The sequence below is a fragment of the Artibeus jamaicensis genome, unplaced genomic scaffold (genome assembly GCF_021234435.1).
Source record: "Artibeus jamaicensis isolate MK-2021 breed Jamaican fruit bat unplaced genomic scaffold, CSHL_Jam_final contig_482, whole genome shotgun sequence".
NCBI lineage: Eukaryota > Metazoa > Chordata > Mammalia > Chiroptera > Phyllostomidae > Artibeus > Artibeus jamaicensis.
Window position 1 is genome coordinate 15,036,424 of NW_026521857.1, and position 21,518 is coordinate 15,057,941.

The window sequence follows — 21,518 nt, forward strand, 5'->3', positions numbered from 1 at the left end:
AGATCAAGAAATTGAAGTACAGAGAGGGTAAGGAATTTGTCTAAGAATAATAGATGACAGAGCCAGAATTTCCAGACTATGGACATCCAGCTCAGAGGCCATGCTTTTTTGTTTGTTTGTTTGTTTGTTTGTCTGTTTGTTTGTTTGTTTGTTTGTTTTAGACAGAGAGGAAGGGAGGTAGGAGAGGGAGAGAAACATCAATGTGTGGCCACCTCTCACATGCCCCCACTAGGGACCTGGTCCACAACCCAGGCATGTGCCCCAACTAGGAACCAAACCGGTGATCCCTTGGTTTGCAGGCCAGCACTCAATCCACTGAGTTACACCAGCCAGAGCTGAGGGGCTGTGCTTTTAATTACTACATTCAGCTTCTCCTCATTATGATGGTATTTAAAATTTTCCTTTGCAGGGGTGTAATTATTTCACTGATTTGGGAAAATGATTTCTCAATATGTGTTCATAAACTTTAAAATGTCCTTACACTTAAAAAAAAACAAAAGGTTCTTACCTTTTGATGCACTAATTCTACTTCTGGCCATCAATCCTAAAGAAAGAATTATATGTATATGAAATCCCAAAAGCAGTTGCCCAGGCAGTGTGGCTCGGTTGGGTGGAACATGGTCCCAAACATCTAAAGGTTTCAGGTTCAATCCCCGGTCAGGGCATGGACAAGGGGTAACCAATCGATGTTTCTCTCTCATATCAATTTTTTTTCTGTCTCTCTCCCTTTCTTTCTCTCTCTCTCTCTCACTTTCTCCCTTTCTCTTTTTCTAAAAGCAATAAAAAAGTGTCCGTGAGTGAGGGTAAAAATTTTTTTTAAAGAAATAAATGCAGTTTTTAAAAAATTACGGCATTATTATATCAGGCAAGAAAACAATCCAACTGTCCAGTAAAAGGTGGATAAAAAAATCATAACACATCACTTAAATGAACAATTATATGATCAAAGCATGCAAAAATATACATCTAGACTCTTAAAAAAAATTGGAAAAACACACTCCAAAATAGTACTAGTGGTTAGACTGATTCAACTAAGGTGGCAGGTTATGGAAGCGTGTTTTAACTTTTTCCTTCATTGCTTTTCAGAAGTCCTATTGTGTGGCGGAGCTGCATTCAGCAACTCGTTCACTGAGTCGTTTTCTGGTCTTGTGATAATGACGAGAGCCTCGCCCTGCTAGGGCGGCGGTGAGAAGCTTGCAGCAGGGGTGAGGATTGTGTCTGTCCCATCGGCCCAGGGAGTGTCCCTGCAGAAGAGTCTGGGATGCTCCCACGGGCTGGTCCTCAGGGGTTCCGGGAGCCTCGGTGCCCATCTTACCTGTGGGCCTAGGGTCAGACATTCCCTGCAGGGCTGCTGTATTTTGTAATTTTTAAAAGCCACAATGTACAGACTTTACTGTTTTAAAGTGAAGTGTTTAATCTGGAGTAGGGTAAAATGATCACCAAACATCCTGGAGGAAATGATGAAAAACTTAAAAGTAATTTTACATTTTCTCTCTTGTTACTTTTTCCATTCACCAAGTAAAATCTACTCCTTTTTTTTTTTTTCCATAAAAGTTCATGCCGGGTATGTTTCTATGAAGAGTCATCTCATGCTGCCCACACATAAGAGGACACTTTATTCAGTCAATCTGTTCTTAGGAACAGTGTAAAAATACATGTGTGGTGAGGTTACCGGCTTTCTTATTTGAACTCTGAACACGAAAGCTGCCAGCCCCGCCTCCTACAGACGTTTCAAACCCTTGATGTGAAGTTTAATTTAAAATTCTTATAGTAATAGAATATATCTTATAATGTGTTGAAATTTAAATATACTGGTCTGTCCCAAAATGTTTTCTGAAAGAAAATAGAGTTTTTCTTCATGTTTGAAAAGGCTCCAAATACTGTAAGAAAATTGGGTCTTACTCATAGCATAAGTCTTATATTAATTTGCTTATCTCCAAATTTCTCCTTTACCCAATTTCCCAATTTTTGCATGTGTTGGTAAAAACCTATTACCCACTTTCCATAAATGATGATGTCACCAAGTCTTATTCTGACTTATAATGTCGTTTGAATTTTATTTTGATAGCTTACTACATGTAAAAGTAGAAGACCATCATATTACCTACCTAACATTTGAGTTAAGTCGTTGCACAATTATCACTCTGCGTCTACTTTCCTTGAATTCATACAGTTTGCCCAAAATATATAACTCGTTTCTACCTATTTCCAAAAAGATAGCCAATCCAAAGACAAAAATGAAATAATATTTTTTGACACCATGAGGACAAACCACAGCAGCGTGACAGGGTGTGGTCCCTCCCTGACCAGCCCTCTGTGAGTGTGAAATAAAGCCTGGTCCCATGTCTGGTCTTTAATGGAGACGTGACCTTTCCATGGTTGATTTTTATGACCTTTTAATTGTTTTTTAAAGGATATGAATTCTTTTGGCTTATGCTATCCAAAACACTTCTTCTGGTATGTATCAAAGACCTTGAAACTATTCACTGTTGGATCCAGAAATTCCACCCCTAAAAATATGCCCTAAAGAAGCAATTTAAAATGTGGACAGAGCTATACCCAGAAAACTTTTTATTGCATTATTTAAAATAATGAAAAATAAAAACAAACTAAACACTAAGACAGGGCAGTTGAGTAAATTATAGTAATCTAGCTGATAGAGTCCTTTTTTATAGCGATGGAGAAGAATGAGAGATAATATTAGGGCAGGAAAGATGACTGGCTGCATATTTATTGAAATGGATGTGACTATAAAATAGCCTTGTGCAACTGAAGGAGATTTGAAAAATAAAGAGAGTAGGAAGAAATATTAGTGTAATATTCAGTGAAATAAAGCAGAATACTCATTTGTACCTACATAATTATAATTACGTTTTGGGTTTTTTTTTTAAGAAGCAGAGCAAAGATACTGAAAAGCTGTTTTACTGGACTTTCCACCTTTTTTTAAATCAAAGTATACCTAATATAATTTATGATGAAAAATACATTAAGCCCTGGCTTGTGTAGCTCAGTGGATTGAGCACGGGCCTGTGTACCAGAGGATCGCAGTTCAATTCTCAGTCAGGGCACATGCCTGAGTTGCAGGCCAGTTCCCAACAGGTGACCCACGAGAGGCAACCATACATTGATATTTCTCTCCCTTTCTCCTTCCTTTCCCTTCTAAAGATAAATAAAGAAAATCTTTTTAAAAATACATTAAAACATAAAACACCTCCTTGACACAGACAAAATCTCTTGTCTGACTTACACGGGAGCCCCATGACCAGTCCCCTCCTGTGATTTTTCTTTTCTTTTCACTGTGTTCATTGAACACTGATTTTACTTTCACAATGTCTTCTACAGCTACTCATGGGTCAGTAGTTCATAGTATTTGACACACAGAAGGCATTTCCTGTTTAAAGATGGTAAACTGAGTCCTAAAACAAGATATTTGTTTAACTTCCCCCAAGTAAATCCATAGAATATCTAGAAATGAAAATAGAACCTTGGTTCACTTTCTCTGATCTTTGATTTAAAAAATAAAATCCAGTCCCTGTGAGTTGCTGTGAGTTGGATAATCGAAGCAGAACATGGAATAAGGAGGTGAAACCTGGGACACCCCCACTGGGAGCTTCTGTTCTCGGTGCCCTGAGGAACATGTGAAGAGTGGAGGTTAAAGGATTGCCCCGTGGTCTGGCGAGGTAGGGAGGTGTTCTTACTTTAGGGGGGAGACGGTGAGGCCGGGAGAGCTGTGCTCACTGGCTCTAGGTCACAGGGGTAGTGGCTGGCAGTACAGGCCTTGATACCCACAAACGACTGTCTACGAAAAAGCACAGGCTCTTTCCACTCCCGGTAACATTGCTGAGAGGATTACATGAGGCAAACGTTACAAAAATATATGTGGCAAATGGGGGCATCGCCCCTCTCTGGGGCTTCTGCTCACCTCCCTACCCTTCCTACGCCTCCCTGAAATAGAATAGAGATGTTAACTGTAAAGCTGTGAGAAAAAAATGGACAAAACCAATACCATATCATTTCACCGATATGTGGGATCTAGTGAGCAAACCAAACTAACAAGCAAAATAGAGACAGACTCATAGAGAGAGCAGGGTAAGAGCTGTGGGGGGGAGGTTAGGGGTTGGAGGGATAGAGCAAAAAGGACTTACGGACATGGGCCACAGTGTGGCAATTGCAGTGGGGACTGGGTATAAGGGGTTAAATGATAATGGGAAAAATACAATTTTTTTAAAGAAACTCTCAATATCCTGTTACAATTTTCTTTTTTAAATTATTTTATTTTATTTTATTTTAAACTATATTTATTTACAGCGAGGTGAAGGGAGGGAAAAACATGTATGAGAGAAACATCGACTGGTGGCCTCTCCCACGCCCACTTCCAGGAACCAGGCCTGCAACCCAGCCACGTGCCCCTGACGGGGAACCAAACCTGCCATCTCTTAGTTTGCTGGCCAGCACTCACTCCACTGAGCCGTACCAGCCAGGGCTCTTTTTTTTCGTTCTTTATTTCTTTTTTTTCTTCAGTCTCTCAGATCTTTTATTGTATGGAAATTCTGATTTATGAACTACCTGCTTGAAATAAATGGTCCCTTGGCCAGAACTTGGAAATGTTTGCCATTTCAAGAAGGCCATTTATTATTTGGCATCTACAGATATATTAATATGATTATTATTTAATAGCATTTAGTTAAGTTACTGATAAAAAATCAGTACATTTAACATCCTTTTTGGTGTAAATCAGTCATTATAGAAAATTTGCTCCAAGCTGACATTCTTCTCATAATTAGGTTTATTTCCGTTGTTCTAGCTTTAAAAAATTTGTATTGGGCGGGGGTGTCTTACTCTCTTTACTCTCAGGTTAGTAGTAAATGAGAGGTATAGCTTGGGGTAGTAGGAAGTCAGGTTCATTCTTTTTTTTTTTTTTAATTGATTTGAGAGAGAGATCACTGTGTTCATCGTTTTGTTGTTCTGCTTACTCATGCGTTCATTTGTTGTTTCTCGTTAGTGCCCTGATGGGGGATGGAACCCACACCCCTGGCATGTGCGGATGATGCTCTAACCAAATAAACCAGCCTGACAGGGCTCAGGTTCATTCTATCATCTTTTCCAGTCCAGGTTCCTGGTTGCTCTTTTGGCAAGTTTCTTAACCTCTCTGAGTGTCCCTCTTCTTACTTTTCTCCTCTGCTCCCTCTAAGTGTGGAAATAACATTTCAACACTATACAGCTGGGAAATGACCTGATCTTGCTAGTTTAATTTTTTTGATGTGCATTTATTTATTATTTATTTATTTGAGTTGGTAATAAAAAGGGGAATTTGGTGTCATCTCCCCCCCACCTGCTTCTCTCTGGTTGTTCCTCTCCCAATCCCCAGTTTTATTTTACAAACTCAGAGGTTGGAATGGGCAAACCAAACAAGCCAATTATGTTTAATCTGAGTGAATTTATTCTGCGGTGCTATGCAAGGTGATTATTTGTCCCAATGTCTTCTGAGACCTTAAACGGCAACACTGAACTAAACTACTAAACGGTCACAGTGTCTTTTCAAGAAATTTTAACTTTCAACTTGTTAATGTGCAGAGGAAATGGTTCAGGCATTTCTCTAGAACTTGATTGATAACAGATTTTCTTTTGTCCCATTGATCATTCTCTTTTAAAGTTTTGCCCTTTTCTGATTTACACAGGATGGAAGGCATAGGGAAAGATTTGTTTTGGACAGCTTTAAGATTTTTAGACCAAGATTTTTAGGCCAAGACAAAGCACACAATACATAAAATTTAGCAAACTGTACTTAATCTCCTTTCAGCTAATTCAATATTTGTAATCACTCTGATTGAGGTTGGTTGCCTCTGCATTTACTTATAAAGGGTGTGCTGAGCAAATGAACAGTAGTGTGAAGAGGACAGCTAGGCACACAATTTAAGATGTGTGTCTAGTCAGTACCTGGAACATAGTAGGTGTACAGCTTTTGTTGTATAAAACAGTATTTATTAAAGCATGCTTGAAGAACTGCTGTGATAACCAAATATTTTCTGCAAATCTCCAGGTTTACAGTACAGATAAGAAATCATTTTTAAAAAATATCCTCTAGGAAAAGGGCTCCAAGGGACTTTTCTTTATTCCATGACAACTTTGAGTTAATCTAGGGCCGGATAGTTATTCTGCAAGAACTGAGGAGCACCACTCCCTCCTCCCCATATCTGACACTGGAGACATGTTGTGCACAAAGTAGTGACCAAAATCTAAGTCAGTTCATTTAGGAAAGCATGATAATATCCACCGTAATCACGATAATATCCACCCGTGTCAGGGGAGGGCTTGGGCTTAAATATGCACAAAAGCCCACACGGGATCATGACGTACAAGCCTAGCTAGCGATGGAGGTTTGCTGTATTTGTTCAACTTATGGGTGAGATTCTAACTTTTCCCGGTTCTATTAATAGAATTCATTAATGACATTTATTCCTTGACTCCGTCCAGACATTTGTTAAGAGACTACCAGGTATGTAATGTTCTAGATCCAGCTGCTCACCCTCACGGAACACACAATGCCGGCGAAGGTTTGCTTTGCAATAGTCATCAGGATACTGCTTGTATGGCGCTTTGCTGCTTCCCTGGAAACCAGGTGGTTTTAGGAGCCCGCGCCCAGATACCGGTCTCTCTCGCCGGCCGGCGCGGGGCGGGGTCAGCCGAGCCGCCGCCGCTGCCCCCGCGCGCTCCGGGCTGCGCGGCCTTTAATTTCGCAGCTCCGACCACCGGAAATTAGCCGCGGGCGGAGCGTGCGGTGGGGAGGGCGCCCTGGCGACGCGTCCGCTCCACTGGGGGCTCGGCGCTCGCCCACCTCTTCCAAATTTAACCATTACCTAAATCCAAAGGGAAATGAGCAAACCTCTCGGATTGGGTGTCAAGGTATTTTCAGCCTCGCTGGGCGTATTTATCCCGAAGTGTTTCCACAACAAGCTATTTCGGGGCTGCGGGGCAGGTTTCGCTCTGCGGACGCCGCGGACACTCGCCGGGCTCCAGGACGGCGGCACCAGGGGCGGGTGATTCACGGCCTCGACCGGGGGCGGCGGGGCCCCAGCAAGAGGCGGGGTTGGTGGTGCTGGTTGTGGGGTCCCGGGCCAGATGGGCGGGGAGGCCTCCTCTGAGCTGGGCGCTTCCACTCCCGGAGATCAAGTCAATCTGTGTCCTGAATCTGTGACTTCTTCTTGCTGCGGAAGTCTCCCAGGAGTCAAGAATAGTTTATTTTCTCTCTAGTCATTTCTAGTGTCTGGGTCCAACGGGTCTCCCCGCCCCCGCCGACCCACCGAGAAGCAATGGGGAGGGCCTCGGGGAAGGGCGGCTGGAAAGGCCGGGTCCTCCGTCCACCGAGCCCCTAGCACAGAGGAGGAGCACGCCCCGCCGCCCGGCTGGGGGGTGGCGGGTCTGAGAGGGCTCAGCGAGCTACTCCTTAACGCTCAGGAAGTGAAGCTTGTGGTTTTGGGGGCTGAGCTCGGAAGGAGATTAAAAAAGAGAGAGAGAGAGCGCGCGGTCTGTCCCGAAAGCAACTCAGTTTGAAAACTCTCGGAGCGCGGTGCCCGCGCCCTGACCTCGCAGGTAGGTCCGCTGCGCCTGTTCTCCACCTCCTTCCCTGGCGGGGGCGACCTCGAAAACTGGAGGACTTGGGCACTGCGGGGGCAAACAGCCGGGCGCTAGGTTCCCACCCGCTGTAGGCAGCTGTGCGGGAGCGCGGAACGCTGTCAGCTGTGGCCTGGCGCGACCCGCAAGGCGGGGCTTGGGGATCTGGAGCCAGGACCGTTTGGTGGATCTGCAGGGGAGTGGGATCCACCCGGGAAGAAAACATCTGGTGGGGAGGCCGCAGCAGCTGGGTTCTGGAGGCTGCCCCCCCCCCACCTTGTGCCTCCAGCTCCCGCCTTCCCAGGCCCCGACCGTGAACCTAGGGCCCCGCAGACCCGCGCTCACCGAGGGCCGCCCCGCCCCCCGCCACCAGCTGCTGAGCCAGGTCGCCTTCCCACGCGCTCTGCGCTGGGCCCTACCACCCCCTCCTCACTCCACCCTCCCAGAAACCCGCAGAATCAGGATGCAAGAGAGGGAAGGGGCTGTGATCCGGGTGGGGAGGCAGCCTCCTCGCCATTCCGATCCTGCACGGTCCCATCGAGTCCAGACAGAACGGACGCAGACAGCTCAACTCCTGTACCCGCCAACCGCAGTTCGACTGCGCCCATCGGGTACCCAAGGCCCAGCAGGCCCTCAGGGCCATTTCACCTCATTTTCAACACTGAGTTTCATGGTGGTTTAAGGAATTGGTTTTAGCCTTCCATAGTGTCTTATTATACGGCCGAAGCGGCGGCTCACGCCGGGGCACAGGGAACCTGGAGCAGCAGACCTGCGCCGCCTTAGGTCAGCCCAGCACCCGAAAGCCTCCTGAAAGCTCTGACCTTTGGGGCCGTTGGGGGTGCGCGGCACCCTCACCCCTGGGAGGAACCTGGTGTTTAGGACACGGGAAATGTCGTTTGGGGTTCCGCTGCCAGTCCCAACTGTCTTTTCTTCCAAGCCTGTCCTCACTCCCTTCCCGGAGAAGGGAACACAGTGGCAGTGGAATGCTGTCGAGTGAGGGAGTCCCCTGGAAGTCTTTCTGAGCCCGGAGTTTCAACGGGCTGACTTAGGCTGTGCCCTGCATCCTGCCCTGGGAGCCGCGCGGACTTGGCAGTCTACGCCTTGCGAAGTCCAGGGACAAGGGGTCCTGCCCCGGCCCAGCATCCCTGGCGCCCTTGTTTCTGAGTTGGCAAAGGACACAGAGAGCTGCGGGGCTCGAAGAGCCTACAGCACTCAAGTGACCCCAGCCCCCTTCGTCTTCACCCGGGGAGGGAGGCAGATTCATTTTCCCAGACCTCCTAGCCTTCCTGGTCCCCCCTACCCCCGCCCCCAGAGACCGGAGCAGAGCTGGGGGCACTATCCCGCCTCCCCGTGCGGCTCAGGTTTTGACCCCGGGATTAGGTGAACTGACTGGGGGTTAATGAGAGGGGCGCAGCGGGGCATTTCGCTCTCTCGCAGGCGTCCGCTGAACTGTTAGCTCTTCGCGGACTCCTGGGCGCCGCGCGCTTCCGAGCCAGCGCGTGCGCATCGGGGCTCGACTTCCACGGGACAAGATTTTTGGAGAGCAGAGTGGAAAGTGGCTTTTGCTGGGACGTGGTTTTCAAGGTTAGGTCTCCATGGTCTGCGTATCTGGCCCCAGACCCTGTCTGCTCCCGCCGCAACAACGTCTCCCGGTCAATTTTTCCCCTGAGTGGGGCAAGAGAGTATGGAACGAGTAAGATCACCGGGATTCGAGTTTCTCCCATAGCCAGGGTTGGCCCTCTGACTCTGCCAGTGCCGCCGCCTCACCTTCTCGTCCCTCCTGCCACCTTTCTCCAGCCCCCGCCCCCTGTCCGCCAGGCGAGCTCCCTCTGCGCCCCCCGTCGGCAGCCCGCGCTCCGAGGGCTTGACGAGCCTCTTCCGGGACCAGAAGCGGACCGCGGACGCATCCCGCAGCCCTAAGAGGGCCGTGTCCCGCGTCCCAGCCCCCTTCCCCAGCCGGAAAGGAGAGCCCAGTGGGCAGCGAGGCATCGAGCTAGAGTAACTGGCCCGTTCGGCGCTCCAGCGCTTCGGAGAGTCTGATTGCCCGGGCGAGTTTTGTTAGAGAAGGGCAGAGGCTGAGAGGTGTGTGCAGGGCAGAAGGAGGCGGCCTGAGCCCGGGTCCCGGACAGGTTATACTGCTGAGCTGTGGCGGGGACAGCGGCAGGCTCCCGCCACCTGTCGGGGTGCCACCTGGTGAGCGCAGGGGCCGGGGCGGGTGGAGGGCAAGCCCCTCCTCCCGCGAGCCTTTCTCGCTCCTCCCCTCCTCCCGGCGGAGTTGTGTCTCCGCCCGGCTACCCATTCCCGGCCGGACCGCGCCGACCCGTGTTTCCACCTGGTTCTCCTTTCGCAGGTCTCGCCTAGTTGGGGCTGAACAAAAAACCTCGGGTGACAGTTTGGTGACGGAGGCTCCAGGGACCCTGGGAACAGCGTGGGGAGCGTGTCTGACCAACATGCCGCGTTCGTTCCTTGTCAAGAGCAAGAAGGCTCATAGTTACCACCAGCCGCGTTCCCCGGGACCCGACTACTCCCTTCGGCAGGAGAACGTGCTGGCGCCGGGCAGAGCAGGTGCGGAGCGCGCGCGGGCCGGGCCAGCGGGGGCTGCTCCCGGGTCGTAGACTCTGAGCCCCGCCACTCGGTTCCCCAGGAACCGGGAAGGGAAGCCCGACGGCTGCACGTTCTGATTCTGTTTCTTACAATCCGGTCCTGAGTCCCCTCCCCGCCCCCGCCCCCCAACCTCGGCCCATCGTGTAGGTGCCACGGCCTCTCCGCTCTCGCCCTCGGAGCCGGAGCGTCCCGGCCAGGTGCGGGGGGCGGATCGGCCAAGGTCCGGGGAGCATCCCTTCGGAACCGCCACGGTTCTGAAGCCACTGGGCGCCACGCCCAGTCAGGCCGAGCCTGAGCCCCTGTCGTCCCTTCTCTCCACAGATGACACCTCGAACGCATTGGGGCCAAAGGCGGAGCCCCGGGGCCGTTTGTCCCCCGAGTCGCAGCTGACGGAGGCCCCTGATAGAGCCTCCGCGTCCCCCGGCAGCTGTGAGGGCAGCGTCTGCGATCAGAGCTCGGAATTCGAGGACTTCTGGAGGCCTCCGTCGCCCTCTGTGTCTCCAGGTGGGAGTTCTGCGGCGCGGGTGGCAGGGACCTCTGGGCAGGGACCTCTGGGCGAGGAATGAACCCGCGCGGCTTTGGGCAGAGAGATGCTAAATGGCGGGCGGACAGTTTTTCCCAGAAGAGGGAGCGTGTCCACGCGGTGTGGGGCCGCCCGGGCGGCCTGCGGGGTCAGCGGCCGGGGCTGCGGCGCTGCGGCCTGAGCTGTTTGTCCCTCCTCATTTGTTTGCGCGGAGCCGGTGAGCAAGAGAAAAATGAATGGGTCGTCTCTCCCGACAGCAGTGTCGACGTTTCGTTTTCCGGCCAGAGTGGATTGTTCAGAAATCTGGGCTCCCACAGTCCAGGACCCTGGAGTCCCAAACCAACGGAGACCTGGGCAGTGGGAGAGGAAGGTGCCGCTGCCTTAAAAACTGCTCTCGCTGCCGCGGCGTGGGGCGTGGGTCCCGGCGGAGCCGAGCGCGGGGCGGGTGGGACCCATTCCCGGAGAAAATCTCGGCCCCCGCTGGGTTTTAGCAGCAGCAGATTGGGGGCCCAATTTTATTTTTTCGTTCTGCCTGGTCGGTCCAGTTCTGGGGACCAGCAGGCTGGTTTCATTTCCAGCCAGCATCCGAGTTTCGAGTAAAGCGAGAGCACTTGGGTGGGGCGTGCCTAAGTTTGGGCCGGGGAAGGAGTGCGCAGAGCTGCCGGATCTGCCAAGGGCTGGTTGTTTACAGACTGCATTTACTAGTTTTAAAATACACCCCCAATCCCGTCCCGTGCTCGGTGCGTTCACTTGGGTAAAGGCACAGCTCCGGCGAGTGTGTCTGGGAGACGGGACGGACGGTTCCTTTTGTCTGCGGGACACCGCCCCGTGAGGACTGGGCGCCGCCGGCAAGTCTCCGACGGAAACTCGGGGCGCAGCCTCTCTCTGAAGCGGCTATAGCTTGGATTGCAGTCTGCAGTGTGTGAACAGATTTGTAAATCCGTATTCACCTAGAGAAAGTGTGTGTTGGGAATCTGGTTTTAGCAAAACTCGCGTTGATTGGGGGAGTACAGAAAGCTGCAAATTCAGGAGAGCTATTTCTATTACAGTTGGGGCTAAACCTTAATTGTAAATTATTTTCTAAGAAATTTGGATGGTTTTATTTCCGTCAAACTGGATGGGAGTAGGTAGTAATTGTCAGGCAGTTCTAGCCTCAAGACCCCTTTCCCTCTGTTCCTTTGTTACCTGCACTGGGCGGGCACTTAGTAACTTAAGGAATGATAACGCCCTTCCCGGTGGTCCCCCCCCCTTTTGTTTTCCAGGCAGATGTGTCTTAGGTAGGCTGGGCCGCATTTTATTGGTCCTTTCCTTTCCGACTTATCGATCTTGGAAAGCAAAGGGACGGGGTAGGAACATATAGGGACCGGAGAGCGCCCGTACTGGGCACTCTGCCCGACGAGCGCTGTCCAGGGCCCGAACAGCGGCCGCCTTCTCCTCCCTCGAAGCTCAGCGCAGAGCATTGATTAAGCACAGACCGCGTGGTGCGCCTGTCTCTGTGGTACCACTAGGTGCGCTGGTTGTAGCCAGGGAAGACCCTCGAAACGTTGTGAGCTTCCACTGTCTTGTTGTAGGATGTACCTGCCTCCTCACCGATGTCACTTAAATGATCTATTCGCGCTCTTCCTGCCTCCAGTGGTTCTCGAGGCCCCAGGGGCCCGGCCTGAGTTTTATTCTGGGGGCGTTCCTGGCGCCTAGCAAGGCGCGTGGCACGTGGAGCGCTCCGCAAACGCGGGGTGCGTGGCAGTCTGTTTGAAGCCCGACCCGATGCCCTCTTGTGCCTCCACAGCCTCAGAGAAGTCTGTGTGCCCATCGCTGGACGAAACCCAGCCCTTTCCCCTGCCCTTCAAGCCATACTCGTGGAGCGGCCTGGCGGGTTCTGACCTGCGGAATTTGGTGCAGAGCTACCGGCCGTGCGCGGCCCTGGAGCGCGGGGCCGGCCTGGGCCTCTTCTGCGAGCGCGCCCCGGAGCCAAGCCACCCCGCCGCTCTGTATGGCCCGGAGCGGACGGCGGGCAGCGCGGGGACTGGGGCGCCCGGGGGAGGTAGCGCAGGAGGCGCAGCGGGCCTGGGGCTCTACGGAGACTTTGGGCCGGCGGCGGGGCTGTACGAGCGGTCGACGGCGGCAGCGGGCGGGCTGTACTCAGAGCGTGGCCACGGTCTGCACGCAGATAAAGGCTCTGGCGTCAAGGTGGAGTCGGAGCTTCTGTGCACCCGCCTGCTGCTGGGCGGCGGCTCCTACAAGTGCGTCAAATGCAGCAAGGTGAGGCTCCCGCGCGCCCGGCTTGGCCTACCCAGCGCCCGCGCCCCCAGTCCGCGCCCAGCCCGCTCCCGGGCCCCTTGGCCCCTCTCAGCGGCCTTTTCCCCGGCCCCACCCGCCTCAGGTGTTTTCCACGCCGCACGGGCTCGAGGTGCACGTGCGCAGGTCTCACAGCGGCACGAGACCCTTTGCGTGCGAGATATGCGGCAAGACCTTCGGGCACGCGGTGAGCCTGGAGCAGCATAAAGCCGTGCACTCACAGGTAAGAGGACATGGGGGGAGGGGTGCGCACCGCCGGCTTAGGATTTCGCCTCCGGGATCGTCCGCTTCTCTCTGCAGCACCGGCCGCTCTCCACCGGGAGGCTCTCTCCTTGGACTTCCCCAGACTTCCCCCTCTGCTCTCGTCCACGTCCCCTAGCCTAGACGTAGGGGTGGTGGGTGGTGGCCGGCTCAGTGGTCGGGTTTGGTGTCACGACACTGTGAGCCTTCAGAGTGTGATTCTGATCATTACTTCGGGTTTGAGGAAAAGTTTGTATGCACTTTTGCTGCTGATATAACATATTTACTAGCTCTGTTTCTCTCAGCTTTTTTTTTTTAACCAAATGACTGTCATTTAATTTGCATTGACACAGCTGCAAAGGAGAGATCTTAGGTTGTTTAGAGCGTCCAGTGGCATGTTTGCCCTGCTATGTTTTCATTCCTTTGTTTAAAATACTTGTTGCCCAGCTTCCAGGTGGTTGACCCATGCGAATATTTTAACACACCGGTTTCTGACAGGATGCCCCGAGATTCTGTTTAGTTGACAGAAGGTAGATAGGCAAATTAGTACACAAGTAATTATGACAGGACAATGCTTACTTACAGATACTTGTTTACTAAAAGGAGCATTCTCTCATCTCCCTCAACACCCACACTGGCTGAGGGAGGGGGCATCTCAAGTGACTGAGGTCTAAGCCTCCTGTGGAGGAGGGTGGAGAAGTTATTACAAACGGGTGTCAAAAAAGAGGGTGGGGATACGTTTTTGCCATGGGGTGTGGAGGGTTGTGGGTGAAAAGTGTGTGGGTAGAAAAAATGTTAAAGGGGAAGAGGATAAGGGTGGGGAGGATAGAGGTTGGAAGTACACCTGAGGAAAGGAAACAGTGGACAGGCTGTTTGGAAAGGGAGTCTGAAAGAAAGGAAAGCCCTGGCTTTGTCAGGTTCGTGGCAAGGAGTATGGCAGCCTGCACGGCCGCAGTAGGAATGCCACATTTTTCTCTCCCCAGGAACGGAGCTTTGACTGCAAGATCTGTGGCAAGAGTTTCAAGAGGTCATCGACGTTGTCCACACACCTCCTCATCCACTCAGACACCCGGCCCTACCCCTGCCAGTACTGTGGCAAGAGGTTCCATCAGAAGTCAGACATGAAAAAACACACCTTCATTCACACTGGTGAGCTGAAGGCTCTTGGCTTGTAGGAAACAGCCAGTGAGGGATGAGGGGCAAGGGGCATGTTCTTTCCCCTGAGGCCAATGTAATTCACCTTCTCTGTGATATTCTGGCCCCACATGAGAGGCTAACGAGGCCTAATCACTGCAGTGTGTAAAAGAGAGTGAGGTAGATTCTCCTAGGTTCATTTACACACATGGTTCTCCACAGAGGGGACTTGGTTTGGAATTGTATCTGAAGAACAGGTCAGCTGCAGATTTTCTATCCTTGCAAGGATATTTTGCTCTATTTTAGCAGCTGATCCAAATGCTGCCTGCTCTGGGTGAAATATGAAGCTCCAGGGTCCTCTCAGAGCTTTTGCTGTAAATGTTTACCTAGAGATTGAGGACTTTCTCTTGGGCTCCCACCCAGCCTTTTGGAGGAGTGACTTATGTGTGATCTGCTGTCTGCATTTTTAGGAGTCTGAGAGGTTATTCAGAGTGGGGGTGGGGGAGAGCAATGGTAAATATTGCTAAGTTCTCTGCCAAGTACTTTGTAATTGCATTATCTCACTTAATGCTTACCACAGTTCTGGGAGGTAGAGACTATTCCTGATTCCCATTTTAGAGATGAGGAAAGCGAGGCCCAGAAGGGTTAGGTAATCCGCCCAGGGTCACATTGCCAGGACTTCACTTCAGGTCTGTCTGAGCTCAAGTATCTATGCCCTTGACCACTGTTTATTGTATTCTATTATCAGAGTCATGGGGGCTGGTAGACATAAAAAGCTTCTATTCACTTCCTGCCCTCTTAAAAATATCAGCAAGTTCATAATGTAATTCTTTACTTATCATAATGCTTTATAATTTGTGAGGTGCTTTCAAGTTCATCACTTTATTTGCTTCTTACTGCTGTCCCGTCCCAGGAGAAGGAGCAGACGTTACCATCCTGAAACTCAGAGAGATGGAATGATTTACCAGTGGTCATGGGGCCGTGGAATACTCTGGCTTCCAATTCTGTACTCATTCCCTAATGTTTCAACTGTGTGCAGGTGGCAGTTTTAATGCCAGGAGCACTGTCTTTAATAATCAGAAAGACATTAAAACCAGAAACCTGACTGTTTTCTTGCAGAACATGAATACCAATTTGAAATAAATAGCAGTGTTTCAATTAGCTCTGCAAACATGCCCTTATTGTTTATAAATATGCCTGGATTGTGTAGATGCTCCTATCAGAAAACCCAGAAAAATATCCTATTTTAATCATGGCCTGGTGCCTGAAATTTCCATGTAACTCACTCCTTTTCGTAGAGGCATTCAAGACGCTTATCAAAATGCAACTAGGATCTTGACTGAATGAAACATTAAGCCCTTATCAAACATTTACATTATAGCTAGGATTCGTTTCTCAGATTTGTTTGACCCTAAAGAGATAGGATAAATTTTGATGGGTGGTTGCTTATCAAGGAAATCTGAAGCATGAAGGCAGAAAGGGGTGCAGTGTAAGGAGTAGAGGGCTCCTCAAAAACAAACTTCGTCTATTTTGCATTTTTTCCAAGGTCAGGCCCTGACTATAGTAATGCCACGCTGAGGTTATTTAGAAATCCATGCTGTTTCCCCAAATGTTAAAACAGCTCATGAATTGGGGGGAAAGATAAAACATTTTTCAATGTGTTGTTTATTTATCTGTGGTGAAGAGTTAACTTCTGATTAACCTCGTAAAAAGAAAGTAAAATCAAGATAGAAAGGGATCAGCTAACTCAAGAAATAATTCATGGCTCAAATGTGGGTGTTTAAAAATAAGACTTTGAGAAATGTCCATACTTCAAATGCATTCTATTGTCCTCCAAGAGCAAGGAAGAAGACAAACTCACTGTTCTATACACAGCCCCCACCCCAGCTTGGAAACTCAGATTTGAAAACTTCCTCTGCATTAGAACAGTCACATGGTTTGAAGGACAGCGCCTCCCCCAGCCCCCACCCCTCCTGTTGAACATCTGCTGTAGGAGCTCTCTGCTTCTCAAGTCAGGGGAGTCCTCCCAGGGTGGGTTCAGCTGCGAGCCTGGGAGGGCACATGGTCTTTGCTGTGTTTCCTGTTAACAGGAAACAGTTTAAGGCCTTTGGCTGGGAACCCCCACTCAGAAAGTCTCCCTTTCACCTGGTGCACCCACAGCTTCTCAGGACTTGTGTTGCAACACATCACCCTCCAAGTTACTTGAAGGTCTTAGACTGGTGCAGCCAGCTGCCGCTAAGAGCATGTGGGTCACAGTGAGTCCCCTCTAGCTGCATCACAGACTCATACTTCCTCCCCTCACCCCCTCCGTTCCTGCAGGTGAGAAGCCCCACAAGTGCCAGGTGTGCGGCAAGGCATTCAGCCAGAGCTCCAACCTCATCACCCACAGCCGCAAGCATACTGGCTTCAAGCCCTTCGGCTGCGACTTGTGTGGAAAGGGCTTCCAGAGGAAGGTGGATCTCAGGCGGCACCGGGAGACGCAGCATGGGCTCAAATGAGTGCCCTGGCTGGCCACAAGCAGCTGTAAGACAACACTAGGGAGCGCAGCCTCCCCACTTGCCACCACCCACTTCTGACTTCTCAGGCCCCCAGTCCAGGCTGCAGATCACAGCAGGCTGATCCTCCTTCACCTTACTTCCCAGAGCTGCCGGAGGGAATACGTTGCCTTTTCAAAGTTCGTCCTGGAGTCGGAACCAAATGACTTACTGTACTTTGGACACAAGGAATGGGCTCCTTTACATCTGAAGATTTGAAGTCAAGAGGGGCTCAGATAAAATCTTGGGCCCCTCAGTCCTTCCTGTTCCCAGCTCTGCTCCAAAATCAGGAGGGTCATTCCGTTTTCTTCCCTCCTCCTTCCCATCCACCCCAGATACTGGTGTGGAAGAGGAAGAATCACCTTTACAAGGTAGACAGACGCTAATTTTTTAAAATATAGAATGAAGAATGAGTGTTATTTTTCTTTTTTCCTTCTGGGGAGTCAGTTAACCCCTTTCTGTTGGGTGCTGCCTATAAATCTTGGAGGAATCATTTCTGCCACTGGAAGACTGGCTCAGAAACTGACTTGGGGAAGTAGTTGCATACTTCTGAAATTACAAGATACACTCTACGGCCTGTCCCAAGAAAGAGTTGGAAAAAAGTGGGCTTGGTGTTAAGAGATTAGAGGCCTCCAGGAGGCATGTGAAGACTTCATCAGATGAGGTGGAAGCACAGAGCAGCCACTTTTGGACATGGTATCATCCCTTCACAGCAAATATTTGTTGACCACTGGTTACCATGGTACCAGGCCCTATGCTAGGTACTGTGGAGCCAGAGATTAAGGTCACGGTCTCTGTGCCCGCCCCTCACCCCCACCTCAAAAACGAACATTTGTACCTCCAAGTGGCTGGATCTGTTCTTCCAAAGGAATTCTGAGAAGGCAAAATAGTCTTGAACCTTCCCTTTTGACCCATTTGGCTTTTGTCAAGCATAAGAAAAAAAATAGCTGAACAGATACTTCAAAGATTTGTGTGTATATTCAGTTTTTTTATTGTTAAGCTGATTTTTAAAAGATGTCTAAGCTAGCAGGCACACGGGAGTGAAGGCTGTGTCTTCAGCTCCTTCACCTTCTGTGTACCACAGAGAAGTGGTCATTTCCTTTAGTGAGGTTTGTAAATGTTTTTTAGGTCTCCTGAAATGCATTATGTTTGTTAATACATATTTATTAGAGTGATGTTTTAAGTTAATAAAGTATTAAGACTCTTACATACTGCTTTTTCATTTGCGCAGGGCATTTGTGAGAGACCCTTGTTTTAGTCCGCAGGGGGAGTTGGCCCTGAAGGAAACTGTGGAGGTGGTACAGAGGAGCCACCGTCCAGAAGAGAGTGAGATCCAGTTGCTCTGGTTCTCCTGTGCTTCTTTCTTTTCTTCTACTCCTCAGAGGTCCTTATTTCTTAGTAGGAAATTTAGGGGCTCCACACTAAGCTCCAGCCTAGGAGACTCCCTGGTGGTCCCACGTGGGCACAGGCTCTTCGGCGCGTTTCAAGGCTGTTTTTTTTAATAGGCCAGAAGGCTCTGGAATGAGTAAAGAAATCACAAGCCTTAGGTCCAGAGATTGAATCTTAGTCACAGCTCTCCCACCAGTACCTCGTGTGACTTGGTCGAACCCTTCGACCTCCCTGACACTGGTTTCCTTGATTTTGAACTTTAGACCCGGTTGTATCATCCCACTGCAACTCCGACTGCTTTGGTTCCGTGGAGAGTAGTGAGGAAAGATAGTATCTGAGATTGACTGGCTGCCTCACCTGAGGTAAGTCAGAAATCTAAAGATACATGAGGGGTAGTAGAATTGGGATCTGAGTTATTTCTCGCTCTATCCCACTTGTGGGAATTTCTTGCACAAATTAATCCCTTCAACTAGAGGAAGGTCCTGGCCTAAATCCCAACTGCCTGTGCTTTTTCTAACATTTCCCAGACGGGGTATGAATGGCCCATGATGACCACCGGCAGACTGTCCATTTCTATTCAAATCAACCTCACACATATTGATTGAACACCTAGTGGTGCCTGGCACTGTTCTCAGTGCTGGGATACAGCAGTGACCACAGTGTCCTGTGGAGTTCTATTTACTTGGTACTGCTGAACCTTCTAGGACAGTGCCTGGCACACAGTAGAAGATCAATAAATATTTGGTGAGGTCTTAAGTGACTAAGTGGACAGAATAAACTCCTGCTTGATCCTGGCTGGCTCTGCACGGCACAGAGAACAGGGAAATTGCTCGAAGGCCCCGGAAACAAACAGAACATAGAGGACAGGGAGCTGGGGGACACAGGGGCCTGGGCACTGCTTCTTTCCAGGTTCTGCAAAAATCTCAGTCCTTGGCTGCCCTCACTCGGTTTCCAACACCATGTCTTTCCATGTTCGTTTATTCTCATTCGAAATTTAAACTTATGTGCTCTGTAATGCAATTTTAAGATAATTTTCCAGAACTGATTGGCAAACAGTTACAGGATCCCGGAACCGCTTTCTACTGCTCTGGGAAGCAAAGTTCCCAGTGAATAAAGATCACAAACTTCCTTCCCACAGAATTCGCCACGCACATGGGTTGATTATTTCCTCCCTGCTTTGAAAAGTGAAGAAGTTGCATGGAGGGGTAAGTAGAACTGATTGAAATCTACTTGTCGGTCCTGTCCTGTTCTCCCCTTGTGACATTTAGAACTTTTGGTCCATTTTCATAATCCCAGTTTATGCTGTGCATGCAGAGTTTTAATTTTTGTGTTCACGGTTTGCCTTTTTTGGAAGACAAAATGAACACACACACAAACAAAAACGCTTGATATCCCCAGTGCAGAATCAAAACAAATTACTGCGCCTGTTACCGTGTGAAATTTGAAGATTGCAAATATCTCTCTTATTACTTGACTCCATTAAAAATAGATGGTGAATATTCCATGTCACATTATTCATGAAGCAGGCCCTATGCCTTTTGTCTGCCCAGGTAACAGGAGAAAGGGTAACAGGAGACGCCAGAGCACACCTTTGTTTCTTTCACTGAATTTTTAATAACACCTCCAGCTAGCCAGTTGGTGAAGCTCAGCTCTTGCATAAAAGTGGAAAAGCACAGCTATCTCAGAGAAGACCAACTCTTTCAGTAGCTAATTTGAGTTTGCGTTCATCTACACCAGAGATGATTAAATTACCTATCGAGTGTGCTGAGCTATCAGGATTCAGGCCACGTAAAAGGTGAATTTCATCTGATTGATTTGAGACACGAGTGGAACAATTGAGTCTTAAAAGCCCCGCCTTAATTAAAGGTACAGCAAAGTAGCTCTCCTGGGCGAGTTCTTGACTGCAATTACCCTTGAAAAGTGGGTGGTAATAGTGATTTGACCCAAGTCAGCTTGTCGTGCGCCTGTTTGTTTAACTGGATCGTTTCACCGAAAGGTAAAGTCAGTGGAAGGCCCACAAGGACTTGTCTACTCTTTGCTCTGCATTTCTAGAGCTTTATTTGTTTCAATCTCTGCTGCTATGTTATTTCTACAGTAAACACTTTTCAGGAAGTACATGATACATTTATTTTAATAATATTTCATTCACTGAGTCAAATTTTAAAAATAAAATAGTTTGTGTGTGTGTGTGTATTCTTTTCCGATTTTTGCCCACATGTGCACAGGCACATTTTATATTTTGCCCCTGTCTTCAGGGCATTTACGGTTTATTTCTAGACAGCTTTCTTATTTGTATTATGGACACACACTTCAAATTGAAATCTGGGGTGGGCAAAAGTAGCTTTACAGTTGTTCATATGGAGAATAATACAATAATTAATAAGTAATAATATAAGAATAAACTGTTTCATGTACCCACAACTGTAAACTAACTTTTATCAACCTTTGTATTTATATTTCACAATGAGAGTTTTGACCATTTTTATGGTTAAATTTTAATGAAATCTGAATATTTCTTAGGAATTTTATCATTCATTAAGATAGTCTTTTCTGAAGTTTTATCTTAGTTATTCACTTTTTAAATAAAACATTTCAATCATGGGAAGTTACAGAGAATAATACAATAAAATTAGTATGCCATATTTACTTCCGATTTTATTTTTGAAATAAAATATTACAGGCATAGTTTAATATCTTCTGGAAAATGTTTTTCCCTCACCCCATCCCCCCTTCCTGTCTCCACAGAGGCACCCACTCTACCCAAACTGGCACATATGATCACCATGAATATTTTTATACCTTTACTTTATACACATCCACAGAAACAGCATTTAATACTGTTCAGCATTTTTAACTTAATACAAGTGTTATCACAGTGTATATATCTTTATGCACCTTACATTTTAATTTTTCTTTGCTCAACACTTTGTTTCTCAGATGTATCCATGTTGGCATATGCACATTTGTTCATTTGTTTTAACTGCTGTATATAGAATTCCATCGCATGAATACTTGGTGATTATTTATGTATTTTGTTGGAAGAGTGTGGTTATTTCCAATTCTCCCTGTCACAAACAGTTCCAAAGTAAGCGACCTCTTACATATCTCCTTGCAAAGAGCTTCTTTTAGGGTGTGTTTCTGGAAATGCTGTACGTTACCGAAGTGTTCTCCAAAGTGGTTCTTTCAGT

At 48.7% G+C, this 21,518-nt stretch overlaps 1 protein-coding gene and 1 long non-coding RNA gene across 4 annotated transcripts in view; both read left to right on the top strand.

Moving 5' to 3' along the window:
* The first annotated feature begins 7,329 nt into the window (after positions 1-7,329).
* GFI1 (growth factor independent 1 transcriptional repressor) lies at positions 7,330-18,153 on the top strand. 3 transcript variants are annotated; one of them, XM_037162055.2, is made up of 7 exons: positions 7,335-7,590; positions 9,962-10,176; positions 10,537-10,719; positions 12,525-12,997; positions 13,119-13,256; positions 14,257-14,422; positions 16,727-18,152. In XM_037162055.2, exons 2-7 carry the CDS (start codon positions 10,062-10,064, stop codon positions 16,903-16,905), a joined length of 1,254 nt encoding a protein of 417 aa, XP_037017950.2. In that variant the 5' UTR covers positions 7,335-7,590; positions 9,962-10,061; the 3' UTR covers positions 16,906-18,152. The 3 variants fall into 3 exon arrangements, with proteins under 3 accessions (XP_053524245.1, XP_037017950.2, XP_037017951.2); XM_037162056.2 differs by lacking the exon at positions 7,335-7,590 and adding an exon at positions 9,689-9,804; XM_053668270.1 differs by lacking the exon at positions 13,119-13,256 and having other exon boundaries at positions 7,330-7,590; positions 16,727-18,153.
* Positions 18,154-18,607: 454 nt separating this feature from the next.
* The window catches only part of LOC128627907 (uncharacterized), a 74,058-nt gene continuing 71,147 nt past the window's right edge, over positions 18,608-21,518 (top strand). The window contains exons 1-2 of the long non-coding RNA XR_008392203.1: positions 18,608-18,692; positions 19,469-19,535. This is a non-coding gene — a long non-coding RNA (uncharacterized LOC128627907). The remainder of the gene's footprint in view (positions 18,693-19,468; positions 19,536-21,518) is intronic.